The sequence below is a fragment of the Athene cunicularia genome (assembly GCF_003259725.1).
Source record: "Athene cunicularia isolate RWA chromosome 4 unlocalized genomic scaffold, athCun1 chr4_part2, whole genome shotgun sequence".
Classification (NCBI taxonomy): domain Eukaryota; kingdom Metazoa; phylum Chordata; class Aves; order Strigiformes; family Strigidae; genus Athene; species Athene cunicularia.
Genome location: NW_020799099.1, coordinates 8,788,660 through 8,803,168, shown reverse-complemented (window position 1 = coordinate 8,803,168; position 14,509 = coordinate 8,788,660). Strand labels below are relative to the sequence as shown.

General features: G+C 38.4%; 2 protein-coding genes across 4 annotated transcripts in view; both read right to left on the bottom strand.

Annotated features, from left to right (window-relative positions):
* Window positions 1–5,540, bottom strand: part of SLC4A4 (solute carrier family 4 member 4) — a 230,632-nt gene extending 225,092 nt beyond the window's left edge. Inside the window, exon 1 of one of the 2 annotated variants that reach the window (XM_026847425.1) lies at window positions 5,438–5,540. The gene's annotated coding sequence lies outside the window, so the exon portion shown is untranslated. The remainder of the gene's footprint in view (window positions 1–5,437) is intronic. The other variant, XM_026847427.1, reaches the window with a different exon arrangement.
* Window positions 5,541–6,237: 697 nt separating this feature from the next.
* DCK (deoxycytidine kinase) overlaps window positions 6,238–14,509 on the bottom strand; it is an 18,973-nt gene continuing 10,701 nt past the window's right edge. For both annotated transcript variants that reach the window (XM_026847473.1, XM_026847472.1), the window contains exons 3-7: window positions 13,805–13,998; window positions 12,873–13,020; window positions 11,219–11,334; window positions 10,636–10,735; window positions 6,238–7,725 (exon numbers count right to left, since the gene is read on the bottom strand). In XM_026847473.1, coding sequence (XP_026703274.1) covers window positions 7,699–7,725; window positions 10,636–10,735; window positions 11,219–11,334; window positions 12,873–13,020; window positions 13,805–13,956 — 543 coding nt within the window. In that variant the 5' untranslated portion in view covers window positions 13,957–13,998 and the 3' untranslated portion in view covers window positions 6,238–7,698. The remainder of the gene's footprint in view (window positions 7,726–10,635; window positions 10,736–11,218; window positions 11,335–12,872; window positions 13,021–13,804; window positions 13,999–14,509) is intronic.

Genomic DNA, 14,509 nt, shown 5'->3' with positions numbered 1-14,509 from the left:
CTCCTTTCTATCAGCAGTACAGGTGCTATCCATGAGTCACATTTAGAAAAGCAACTTGCCCGAGACCACATACTGTCAGCAACAGTCACTAGAACCAAGAACTTACAAATACTAACACTTTTGTTATTATTTCAGTCTAAAGATAATTTTACAAACAGCCCACAATCCCCTTAAAAAAAATCACAACTAAAAAATGAAAAAAAACCCCTAAACCCAAACTATATAGGGTCATAACAGCCATTGTTTAACCAATACTGTGATCTCGCAACTGTTAGCATAGGTCAGAGGCAGCACTGAAACACAGAGGTGGAAGTTACACCCAGGGATGCACCAGCTCCCAAACTGTGTTCATGAAGCAGTCTACAGGGCTGATGCCGAGAATCTAAAGCACAGTATTTTCATTTGTGTGCGTATGCCTAGGAAGCTACACTGCAGCTTAGGTCTTCTGGTAAATAAGTTAAGCTGACTGCATTTTATAGAGTCCTAACGCATTATACAGTGTATGGTACATGAAATACACTGGCAACTCATCAAGTTAACGGGATTCACAACAACGGACTTTGAGAAACACAGAACGGCAGGATGTTAAGAAAAACCTTGCCATTAACATTAGCTGCTAGGCTTTCTTGCCTAGAAATCCATACACCAAGTTGGCCACAGGAAAGAAAAATCAAAGAAATAATGCCTTTTCTATCTCAGATAAAAGGAGGGGGGGGGGGAAGGACAGACACTTTGCATGGAGTTATGCTTGGAAAATCAAATTACTTGTCTCTTTCAATGAACACAATGCTCCCTTAAAGAAAGACAATAAAGACCTTTAGTAAAACATACCAACAACCAAAAAACCCCAAAACATAACACCCTGAAATCAAAAAGAAGTGGAAATCAGTACTTACATTAAGCAGCTGAGAACTGTAGTATCTACATCTAATTTCAAAACCTTAAGTATTTCCTAGTGAAAGACAAGATCATTCAGTGGAGATACACTATTCCAGCCAGCAGAAAATGTTGTAGGACAGATCTAACCCCCTGCAGAAGTGTCTTCCAAGATCTAAATCAATGACAGCTATCCAAGATGAGGATCAGTATGGTAACAGCCAGCAGTTTAGCCTAAGTATACAGGCTCAGGCGGTAAAGTGACAGACGGAGCAGTGCAGATATCCCCATCCAATGTATATGCTGCTTTAAACCAATGAAATGCAAAGAGTTCAGTCCATGGGTAGCAGTGGGACCAATGTCAAAAGAAAATCAGGTTATATTCCAGTGCTAGAGACAAGCAGAGTAGAACAGGCAAACAGCCCTCAAAGACAGTGCAACAAATGCAGAGATGGAGAACATTCCTGACAAAAAGTGACTAAAAGGAGGGTTCTGCAGAGGGACTTCAACAGATCCAGAGATCTTTAGTCCATGCTCCACAGCAAGCAGACAGAGAATTGCTACATTTTCAGCAATGCTTTCTGACCTACTGCCAGTATGTTTCCAGCTGGATTGTAAAGGCAGTCCCAGAAGCAATGCTAACAGCAGTATTTAAAGCCCAAAGTGCAACCAGATGCTGGAGATGTCCTCATCTGAGAGAAACGGGCAAGAGCAGACTTTCAATAAAACATAGAACTAAGATGCATTATCAGTTTGAGTGTATCATGGGTGAACAACCTTGGGAGAAAAGGAAATTTTCAGAGAGAGCTAGTGACTCAACTCTGGCATGGACAAATTCCATCAGCCTTAATGAATGCATAGACTAACTGTAAGTCATTAATAGGTATCATGAAAAGCCATTACTTACATGAGCCAAAAAGCAACAAACATGATCAAGATTCTAGCTGTGTCACACAAGTTTTAGTGTGCAATATAGCCATAAGACTTGGCAGATACAGTTAGAATTAATTCCTAGAGTGTACCATGCCACAGCCTCTGAGCATCAAATACCAGTCCTGCCCATAGTACAATGCTGAACAGGATGGGAAGCTACAAGCAGCAGAACAATTGCCCACTAGAACACAAGTATCATGCTGCCCTCTGAGGAAAAGGCTCGTCTTGTGCACAAGCCTTGATTATGTTCAAAGGCAACAGGGAGTAAATCTCAGCAGGTAAGAGCTCAAACCAAGAGATCAGGAGGTACTTCACAGCTAGATGTCTAAGAATAGTAGGGGTACATATTAGGTAGAAGAACCCGATTGAAAGTGCACGCACAATAGCATGAAGCACACTGAAAATAGAGACTGCCCAAGAAAAGGAGAGCTCCCAGCCTCAAGCAATCTGTTAACTTTCCAAGACCTAAAATGGCTCAATTCCACAAAATGGAGCTATATTCCTTTGCCACAACACACAGCAAGTCTGCCACATTCAGAATGTTTAAAGATCCAGAATGTTTAAAGCATGCTCCAGCAAAAACTGCAGTTAAAGATGGCCATAAAATCTATGGCATCTTAACCAGCTATCCTAACAAGCTATCATAGGACTGTGGCCACAGTACACTGTAACAGAAACCCCACTTGTACAAGCTTTTCGACTGACATGATGCCTATCCTTTAAACAATAATAAAGCAGAGACAGCAAAGAAACTGTTGACAAGGACAAGCACACAGAAAATAAATACCTACCCAACTATGTTGGATCATTGCAATAACCCCTCATGAAACAAGTGGCATTACAGATCAGGAACGGATTCCTAAAACGTAAAGTCCTGCTTTCTGTGACAGCAGATCTTCTTCTGAAGCACAGCACAGAGAGGACACGGGCAGCCGATCCAGACCAGCAACAAAACAGTCAATGACCTGAGGCCACTGTACACAGCTGAGAGCGTCAGGGTAAAGGCCATGAGCTAGCCCCACAGACAGGACAAAGCCAAAGGTGCAGTGGAAACTTCTCAAAGCGCAACAGCTACTGTTTTAAGAAATTAGTGGAAGCAAATCTAAACGTTATTAGGAAAAAAAAGAGCACACTGTTAGCATATATCCACAGACAGAAGCCAGAGCCCCAGCAATCAGGTGGGCTAACACAAGATAATTGCTCAGAAAAGAGGTCGAAAAAAACTCTGATAGTGAAATCAAACAGAGGCAGAAGCCACACCCTCAAGTAGACTGTGTACTAGTGAAATTTTGGCTTTAAAATGTCTGTTACAACTTGTACAAGATCATGTTTTTAGTAGTTATTAAAAGACAAATCACAACAACCTAGAAGGAAATTGGAGAGAAAAAGCACAGAATGCAGGACAGAAGTCTGGAGAAAGCACAGGAACGTACTCTGGATGAACTGCAGTGGCAACATCTTTGTAAATAACTCTCAAGAACCAACTGACTTTTTCTAAGTTGGTCAGTACTATTAGCCAACAAATATACACAGTGCAAACTGGACTACCTTGACATTCTGGAGATACATATTTGTAATGTACACCCTGCCTAAGACATTGGGAAGAGCTGTCAGCAAAAATCCAAGAAATGGGCAACAGTCTACATTCTAATTTAGCATGCCCTATATTCTTATTCACACTATCATATTATTTATAGCCATGGATTGAAACCTAAACCTAAGAACAACAAGTAACATACACACAACAGTTTAGACTTTTAAGCTCTGTGCATTACACTTATTTTACACCCATGCTGAATACTAGCCTAAAGTAAAATCACTGTACCACTTACTCTCAATATGGAATCCATACTACTTGTCACTACTGGATTTCAATCAGAATTTCATAGCCATACCCAGTTCAGGCTTATATTTGGCACATATTGTGCGTGACTTCAGTTAGAAGAATTCATAATTATCTTCCCAGTACACTGCCAGCATTAGTACTGCTCACTGTCTGCATTCAGGCCTGATAGCTCAGAGCTAGAAGACCGTTATCACTCAGACACGTCTGGATTAGTGTTATCCATGTGCTAATATTCCCTCACAGAACAAAAACAGCTGGTGGCTGCACGAAAGACCTTCTCGTATCAAAATTTGCTCCCATTTGCTCAGCCTTTTCTAGTCTTCCACTTAATCCAGTGGGGGCTTGCTTTATTCCCCTCCTTCCAGATCAAGATTCACCTTTCAGTAGAGTATTTATTGATCAGTTTAATGGTTTTGCTCTGGCAAAGAGAGGAAGTGACCTTTTCCTTCTTTACCTTTTCCAAAGCCATTCACTGTTAAAACAGATGCTCCTCTTGCAGCCAGCTCAGAGAGAGAACTGAGGACATAAGGACCTCGCGTGGCAGGCTCTGCACATAGCTTCGCCATTACCCCTAGCTACAGGCACTGCAGCACAGGTTTTAACATCAATTTTTACTTCAAGATTAAGTTGGTAATGTTTCCTTTCCTCACAAATGATGACAGTTTTGGTGGCCACATTTTTCAATGAACAAACTTCAACACAACTGATGTTGCACTCATGGCTTTTAATATCTTTTAAACCAAAAAAATAATTTATATCAGCTATGAACCTGAGCCAGTGACTCCTTTTTTTCATGAGGACATCAAAACATCCCAGTCAAAAATCTAAAACCAGGGCTGCCCTCATTCTCAATTATTTAACAGAGCACTTCAGACCTACAAAACAGCACATCAGAAGGCTGGGAGGGTTAGTTAATATTGAAGACATCAAGAGATATCAATATTTTAAAGATTAAAAGACTGAGGCAAAGAGCAATTTACTCACAGTCACACAGCATATCTAAATGGGAGCTGGGAAAAAAGCCTTGGAGTCCCTACACCTAGATATGCTGAAACTTCTCAGCAACAGCAACTGCACACTCTATTTTCCCAAAATAGAACTTAATCATTACTACATACATACTTCCTTTGTCTATGCTTAATAGTTTATAGTGAATTTCTCCTGTGTCGTTTTTATTTCACAAATAGATTCCTGGAGTCTTTAATTACTGGAAAAAGAACAGAATAATCTCAATACATCACATTTTATATACAATTCCATTATTATGAAGTCTGCTTAAATAAACAGAAAACAATAGAAATAAGTATCTGGCAGAAAATTATAGAAAATCAAGTTCCACCTACAAAATCTACTGCTGTTCGAATAAGTATTTATATTAAGAGAACTCAAAACCCATGACACAATAAACAACTACAAGGACTGAAAATAAAGTAAGGCAATATCATGTCCCTTGCTCACACACGTACTTGCATAGCAATTAAAACACTACCAACAGTATTTTAATCTGTATCCTAACTGGAAAAAACAAAACCCACATACCGATTTTGTTCCCCAATTGTGATGACACTTGAACAAAACAAGCATTTCTAGCCAGTTCCATCAAAGTCTCTCTTACCCAAGGGAAGAGAAAGGGACACGGCACTCAAAGACTGTAAAAACCTCATCAATCAAACAGCAGGTAGTTCAGAAACCTTCTGTATCTCTAATAGGCAAAAAAACAACACAACAATCCCATTTTGTGGTAGTCTGGGAATAGATATAGGCAAAGAAAAGAATACTGACAAATTTGAAAGTCTGAGGTACTGTTAGAGCTGTGAGGTTTAAGCAGATGCACAGGCAGAACAGTCTAAGGACATCTCTGCTTCTGTTTATGCTGCATCTGTCCTACATACAAATAACTGCAGCTTCACGGACTTCAGCCCAACTACTTACAAAGCTCTGAGAAGCATGGGGGCAGGTGGAGGGGAGGAGGTTGTTTTGGGTTTGTTGTGGGTTTTCTCCACAGCAATTAAAAACATTCTAATGATTGGTCATGACTTAGCTCCTTCAAACTCAAACTTGGCAGTCAAGAGATTTTGTAAAGCTTTCTGGAATGGGACGCAGATAACCTGCCACAGAATTTCTGTGTGCTCTGTGATGGGTTTAAAAAGAAGCCTTTATTAGAACTCAGACTTGTTTACTCCTTGCAACAAGCACTGTCATTCCAATTCCTGTAATTAAATCCACAATTTTGACAGCTGAAACTGCAGGAATAATTGCACTGTTAATCAAAATAAGTTGTTACTGTTCAGACAGTTGCCAAGAATGTTTTAAAGGCTTCTACTATGCGTTTCAAGCAAATCTGAGCGTTCCACCTCACTTCATTTCTAGAACAAAGATCTTAAAATCTTTCCTTTTACTAGGCAGTCTTGAAGTCCAAAATATTTTCTACCGTACTATTACTACCTTCCACTACAAGATAAATATTACGCAAAACACTTCTACTGATCAGTAAGTTATACGTATGATACATTTTATATAATCCTGTGTCTCTATCCCATAAACTCATTTCCCATACATGAAAAAAGTCTGAAGCAGGTCCCAGTGTTTCAAAAATCCTGGAGAACAGAGAATACATGATCTTAAATTCATCCATTGTACTAGTATTACATACCAGAAATCTACAACATCAGTTCTTTTACAAGACAAGGAAGCCAACACTATTAAGCATTGAAAAAGTCTTTCCAACCACTTTTAATTTTCAGTCAATGGTTAGAGAATGCCAGCAAAATTCCAACCACAAAGGAAGAAATTTCATCTCAAATTAGCAGGTACTACAGGCATTACAGTAGACAATAAAATGCTTTACGATAAAACTTGGCATTCAAAAGCTGACTGTGCAATCATTCAGAAAAGTCTAAAGCCAAACAAAGAAGCTCATAAAACACAGTACTTGAGATGTGTACCCTGTATAGTTTATATTTTCTGCACCTCAAACAAAAGTGGCTCAGTTAATAAAACAAGATGCACTAGAACAGCAGCTACTCCACAAAGTTCTCCCCTTCCTACTACCAGATGATGAGAAAGGACAGCCTACTTCAAGTACTGCAGTATCTTGTGTAAGCTCCCAGAAGGCCCAGTTAACAAATGGAGAAGCTGGAACAAAAGCAGGAAGCCACCTCTGACATCCAAAATGTGATTAAGGAAAGGTTTAGAAACATGTCATTTACACATGGAGGCCATTTCCAAAATTTTCTCCTTCCTTTTACCATACCTATCAAGCAAACATACTCCTCTACAGGAAAAGAGCACTTGCCAACAACAATCAACAGCTCTGTTTTATTAACAACCTTAAAAAAAAAATGGAAACACCACCTCCCCCCACCCCCCCCAACCATGCTAGCGAATGGAAAGCCTCTTAATATCACAGTTTGCAGTGCACAAGGAAAACAGATCTAAAAACCGATTTGGCATCTACAGAATTTCAGCCATATTTGGATTTGTTTAAATTCAGTGTATTCTGTGAAGAACTTCATCTCCATCAAAATGGTCAGACGACTTTATTTTTTATACCTTACAATATAAAACTCCAGGCTATATTAAAATTTCTTCACCAGCAAAAACGGGTTTTACTTTTTTCTTCCACAGAATCAGACATTGATTCCAAATCAGTTCCACTAAAAAAGCCACTCAAGAGATCTAAAAAAACTAAAAACTACCTTCTTGAAAAGTAAATAGCTACTGGGCACAAAATAAATTTAAAAATACAGTAAAATACTCCAGAAGAACTTACTGCTCTGATTAGAAACAGGTGCAATATTTGAGAACTCTCAGAATTCTAGTATCTTCAGAATTTGTGTGTGTTATTTAATATAATACTGAACAGACTTTCTGATTTATTTAATCATTTCTCTATTCACAAAGTTTGTTTGTTCCTCACAATTACATCAACAGGATTGAGTCCTGCCTCTCCAGAGGCCTTCTATAAAAGCAGAAGCTGTACTTCAGATTTTGATCACACAGATGTTTGGAACATTCTGACTCTGCCTGCGCTTCAAAGAGGATTATAAGGTGCTCAAAAATTCTTTGACCTGCAAAAAGAAACAAATATTGTCAGTGAAACTAAGTATTTATCAACAGAAATATACAGCAACTACATTTACCTCTCCATTGCTTTATGCTTTATTGCAACCTACAGAAACAGGAACTGGAAAAAATAATCTTAGGCTTAGCTATGCCATTTCTTGTCCATTAAGAACTTTTTCAGCCATGGTACCTGTAATTTAGGAGGCACAGAGAGACATGCTTTGGAATGGTGCTCATGCCTCCCATGGTCCTAAACCACAGCCCTACATCATAAATTAATTATCTTAAAAGCAGGTCTAAGCTAAATATGGGGAAGATAATGACCACCTCGAAAGATCTGTCATTTGGAAAACACCAAGTCACACCCACTACCAGAACAGCATTCATATTAATGTCAATGAACAAACCGATGCATCTAATTAGTATGTTCCTTGGAATTTGAGGTTCACAAATAAATAATAAAACAACACCTAGCAAAACCAAAGTACTTGAAAAAAAATCTGATACTGTAGAACAATGCCATAAATAGTTCAGCTACTGTTGAACTTATTTCTGGTATTCCAAGAGTGGCAAAAACGGCTACAGCTACCAAAAAATTACTAGTGAAGTTCTGGCCCATAGAACCCCAAGTCACTTAAGACAACATCTTGAGTTCCGGTCACCACCAAAGGCTGAAGGAAGACAATGTGCTGAGAACATGCTTCTTGCCACAGGTATGTATGCATTTTTGGTGTGTTCCCTCCATTCCCCCTCACCAAAAGAAAAAGGGTAACTACTCTCTCCCATAAAGCATAGGGATAAGAAGTGGCAGTGAGGGCCTGGCCACTTTTTTTAAAAATATAACCCCCCCAGGAGATACAAGACCCAAGGAACACAGAGCCTAGGCAAACAACACTGTTTCAAGAACATCCTGACAACTACGCTATGATATAGCCTGAACTGGCAGCATTTTCCTCTTTGTCCACTCAAGCTAACCTACTGCACAGAAAGGAACTGACAATTCACTAGAGAACATGGCTTTATTCTTTTGGCAGACACTCTCAAACAGAGAGACCATCTGTAAACGTTTTGTTCAAATTCTTGATGTGAAATGGAAACAGATCTTGGATTGCATTCTCTAACTGTGACCCTTCCCTTCCTAGTTCAGGGCTCAAGGAAGTAGAGAAAGGAACACATAACTGTGCCAACACCCTCACCTGAAAGGTATCACGAGAAAGCCACCCTCCACTTCAGAAAGCAGTAACAGTGCATGATGAACCTTATCACAGTTTACACACTAAGCATAGCTTCAGGATGAGTCTCAAAGCGAGCATCACAACATGTAAGGAAGCATACAGGTTTTGGGTTCCCACAGGACATGAATGTATACTACAGGCCAATGCACACAGCCTCATGAAGAGTGTAGCAGTTCTGGGACTCCACTTTGGAAATGCCAAAAAATAATGCCAATAGGCTTTTAGGTTGTTCCCAGATAACCTGACAGATACACAGGAGTAACTCCTCTGAAATCCCTTACTGAGGTGCCTGAGGTTGACCTTATCTCACATTGCAGATGGGAAGCATATTCACTCCACAGCTGCAATGTCCAGTCATTCCATCAATTAAAAAGCTTTAAAAGAGCAAATACCATGAAGGCTGGTTTTAATCAGGTGAACAGTTCTACTTCTCAGTGGATAAACTGAGATCAAAGGACAAAGCTGCTTCTCTCATGAGGTAAACAACTTCTTTCCAAAGAGTGGAAAAATGTGCACATACCATTGCTAAGGTCTGTAACTCCTTGCAACCACTCAAAAGTCAGCTGAATCCCATCAAGACTCAAATATCAAACACCTGATCAGTTACAATGTTGATGGTTTGGCCTAGCTTTAAAATATTATTACACCTTTTTGTGCTAAGGATTATATCTTCTTAATGCAAATAGAAACCTCTACTTGAATTTTCCTTACATCAAACAGACATTATTTTTTCCACGCCTTCAAATAAAACAAAACCATACTTTTGATTTATATTCTGCATTACTTCCTAAACAAAGTAGAAAGCTACATTTGAAAAGTATTCCCTGAATTTTCAGACCACTGCTTTTGAGATGGATTTTGAATAACACTTTAATAAATACAACTGAAGGGAAAAACTTAAATGACAGTGCCAATTTAATAAACAAGACTAAAAGTAAGGAGTATTGCAGCAGGCTGTAAGACTGAACATAACTCCATGACCTAAATATTTTAAAACAACGATTATACAGTGAAGTATATTTTCACAGCAATTTTTAGAGCAAAGGATCCCTATTTGCATTAGCTATACTGCCTTTTGTTGTGACACACTAACCAGACAAGAGGATAGCCCATGCTCTCTTTTGTTCAGTTAGAAATATCTGCAAAACCTAAAATAGTCTGCCATTGGCTCGCTGCTTTGGATCAAAATTAGGCTTCAGGTTCAGTAAAATCATCCTTCAATTTTTTGTCGTAACTGTTACATACTGTATTTTCACAGTACCTGGCACCAAAGTTCTTTTACTGACTAGTACTGGAATTTAGAGACTTTCACACCTAATACAAAGAATACTTTACCCCTGACATCCAACTCAGCCCTGCGTAGATTTCTTCCACTCTCTCTCTTGACAGCTACCCTCATCCTCTTCCACCCCCATTCACATTTCTTAGCATAATGTTAGATCCTGCACACATCTGCAAACAAATCTACTAGAGAAAGTCTGCTCAAATAAGCCTGAACATTTCCTATTTTTTAAATTTATGGAAAATTTGTGTAGGAAATAAAATGAAGAACCACAAGTTTTAAGTCTTGGCTGACTTCAAAGAATGCTACATTTTAAGATGCAAGAAGTATGCTGAAGTCATTCTGACACGCTGGCAATTAGCCTAAATCATCAGTTTGTTCTGCTTGTGAAATTTTACCTTTTCAGTCATGTGATCATATCTGTCCTTTTTGCCTTTGAAGTCTTCATTAACATCTAACGTTAAAATAGGTATTCCCTGTAGACATTCAAAATCCGTTCTGTATTGGGATAAAAACAAAGGAAACATTACTAGCTGAAAAAAAGTACACATCATTCAAGTCCCTGTCAGCATTTTCATTGTTAAGAATCCCATGAAAAAAACTTCATACCTAAATTAGTCATGAATTCTGAATATAAAGGAGCTTGAATTTGCAGTGTGGTTCCTAGGATATATTATTGATTCTTGAACATTCTGTTCCACCAGAACCTAATGTTAAATTCAACTGTGTATTAAAATTAGTTCAGCTGAATCCTCTGCTGTTCAGAGTTCTATCTGAAGAGAACACAAGACACATTGCATGTCCTATCAAAAATTAACATGCTGTAAAGCCAGTACTACTAAGGCAGAATAGATAGAAATATTCCTTGAGTTTAACTTTACATATCACAGGAAAAGCTCAAGTTTCACTGGTGGAAAAAGCACTACGGAACATCGTTACAAAGATCTGTCCATCTTTAAGTAACCATTAAACAAGCCCTACCTCAGTGTCCTGTGCTGAAGCCAACTTTCATGTTTGTAGTGTAGCTTCTCCAGATACTCAATGGGAATTTCTTGCTCTTCATCTCTTCCACGCAAGTAAATCCTATTTAAACATTTCTGAAGGCAAAATATATTGGGAAAAAAAAAAAAGGTTGGTTTTACTGACCTATAGAGGAAGTATAGTTTGCTGAAGTGTTTTTTGCCAACCCTTCCTACTGTGCTCAACATGCCACTCTTTGCCAAAGGTGAATATTCAACTTGCTAACTATCTTACGAGCACAGAAACACTATGCCATGTTCAACTGATGGAGCCCATGGACTACACACAAAATCAAAGGAGTCAAGGCATCACATCATTTCTCCAACACAAGGAAAGGTCTCAACTAAGCTCTTCATAAAAAGAAAGGGTATCGGTGTATTGCATGAAAAGAGCACAGAAATACCCATTTGACATTATAGACAGGCATTTCAAAATCTCATGTATTTCTGGCTCTTAGGAACCCAGTTCTTTCAAACGCAGTAAAGAATTTGCTTCCATCTTGAACACATCCAAAGCTTCAATAACAAACCAATCAAAACTGTTTGAAACTGTTGTAATTTGTAATTTAAATACATGTTCTTGACTTAAAAAGTTAAAAGAAAAGCCCTCCATAGTGAGCCTAGTAAAAAAGGCTTCAGAGAAACTAGCACAATACGCTATGCAGTTGTTTGATACAACAGTAACAAAGTTGAAAGCATGAAAGCTATAAGTAAGGAAGCATGGAAGTGACCTGTAGTTAATTATGGCAATTAAACTCTTACGTTTTTCTCTTGTTCATGTTTCATACTCAAGTGATATATTCATTATGTTGTTCTCTCCTTTTAAAAAATATCAGATGCCCCAAGATCAAAGCATTGTCATAAAGCCTCACAATAGGTGCATTCACCTGGCTTGGCTCCATCACTCCAGGTGCAAGGGCTTCACACACCCACCCCCAAATCAGCTGTGACATTAACTGCAAATTCTTATATGCATCACAGCAATGTTCCTATAGCTATTTTATACTTTCTCTTTTTTTTTTTTTTTTTAGTTCCACCACTTTTTTCTGGTTTGCTCTTATCATATATTCTGGTTTTGTAGTTAGAAAATTCTTATCACATTTTATTTAAAAATACACAGGCTACATTTGAAAGAACATTCTTTCTTTAAGTATTTCCAGATTGTATTAGTCATAACTCAAGTATTATAGTCTTTAGGGGAATGATACAATCTGAACTGAACTCCAATTCTTAGGACTCTTAGAGTGAAAGGTAAGGGTAGCTCAAGACTTTGAGAAGAGTACATTTCAAGGAGAGTTTTGCAACTGTTTCCTTGCCCAAGACATTTAAAGCAATCCCTAAAACAAAGATACGGTGATATGTAATGACACACAAACGTGACCTTACTGGACTTGACTTCAAGCATATTTTTCTTTTATCATAAATAAGGTCTAGAATCACCTACTTTTTTTACGTTTAGTTAAGCCCTACACTTACACCTACTTACATGTAGTTAATCCTACAGTTTTTGTACAAAAAAAAATACTATGGAAGCATAGACAAGGATCAAATTTTACAGGCAAGGCACAGAACATGTGATCTTATTCTCTGTGCATTCATAAGTGTTTATTCCCCACCTCAGGAGTGGCTCTGAGATAAATGATCCCATCCAGTGCCAGGCTTTGACCAAACTGCTTATTCATCCAGTCATGCCAATCTTGGTAAATAGTCCATTCCGTTTCATTCATGCAATCAGACTCATATAAATTAGCTGCAAAGATATATCTGTGAACACAAAAGAGTTACATAAACAAAGATTAGCCTGAACACAGTCATTACTTTGTTTGCATGAAATGCTGCACAGTAACTAGAAAAGAAGCTGAGCACAGCAGTTCTGTAACTTCTCTGATGTATGCTTGGACTGGAAAAAAAACAGCTAGTATCCCCATCCTGTAATTACATCCACTACCATTGACCATAGCAGTGTCCACAAAAGCAGTAACATTTGAAGCTCAATTATCTATTCAGGAATAATCTATAGACCACCACTGGTTTGTACACTGTGGTTATTTATTTACAATACATTAGAATACAGTGAACACCTAAGGACTGTATGATGGAATTTACTTATTAAATCTAACCTTCCAAATTCAGAAACAGAGAGCAATATGAAATAACCAGACCTGTCTCAAGAAGAATAAAAGAAAACAAGACAAAATGACAAAGAAAAAAATTGCCCTTGACTCTTCTTGATGCTTATCCCCTCTTTTCTTTGAAGGGAAACGTGCATGCACAAATCATAAAAACCCTACCCACAAAGAATGAGAAACTACACATACCTAATCAAGGTTATACAACAAAACTATAAACCCTCAAACTAGTAATTTTATTTTACTCTCAACACCAACGAGAGAAAGGTAACAAACGACTTGAAGTTATTGTGATTCACTAGTATCAAAATTACAACGAAAGGAGGTACAAAACTAAGGCATGTTCTGCTTTTTATTTATTTCTGCATTTTACTTGGGAGAATTTTGATCTGCATTATAAGGAGTTCAGTCCAACATACCTGTCACTGTAGACAGATCGCTCAAAGAAGACAACAGGATTCTCTGCCTCTCTGAGCTTGCCATCAAGGAATCTGAGCTGAGCCCGGATCCTGCTGAGACATGCGTATGACTGGAAAGTGAAAGACCACCTTTCTGGTTTGTCATACATCATCCGAAGCACATTTCCGCCACTCTTCTGTGATTCAGTCAGCTCCTGGTTTTAAACAAATACAGTGACCCTTGAAGTTGAAAGGTGGATGATTAAGGCAAAACAGAATTGCTCTACTACGTTAAAGCTGTTCAGACTTTATTCCAGGTTTACAATTGCATCATTTACCTCTCAACCCTATTTGTAAAGCAAGGCATAAATGCCATTAATGTTATTTCTCCTTTGGCACTGAGCTGAATAAGTAGCTCTCTGCAACCTACAATGCCAAAATGCTCAAGTACCAAAACACTTCAATCACCATTTACAAGCTTTAATACAAGAACATCATCCTACTGGTACAAGAAGTCAACAACACTGTAGAAAAATCCATGCTCCTGTTACTCTGACAAGTGTGAGTTTAAAGTTGAGCTTGTTTTGTTTTTCCATCTGGTAATTACAGTTCATAAGGTAACAGCTGCTGATGCAGCATCTTATGCTCTCATCTTACCTGGGAGGCTCAGAACAGACTCCAGGCCAAAGGTCTCCCTCAGCCCACAAGCATAGCTCAAACACCTTG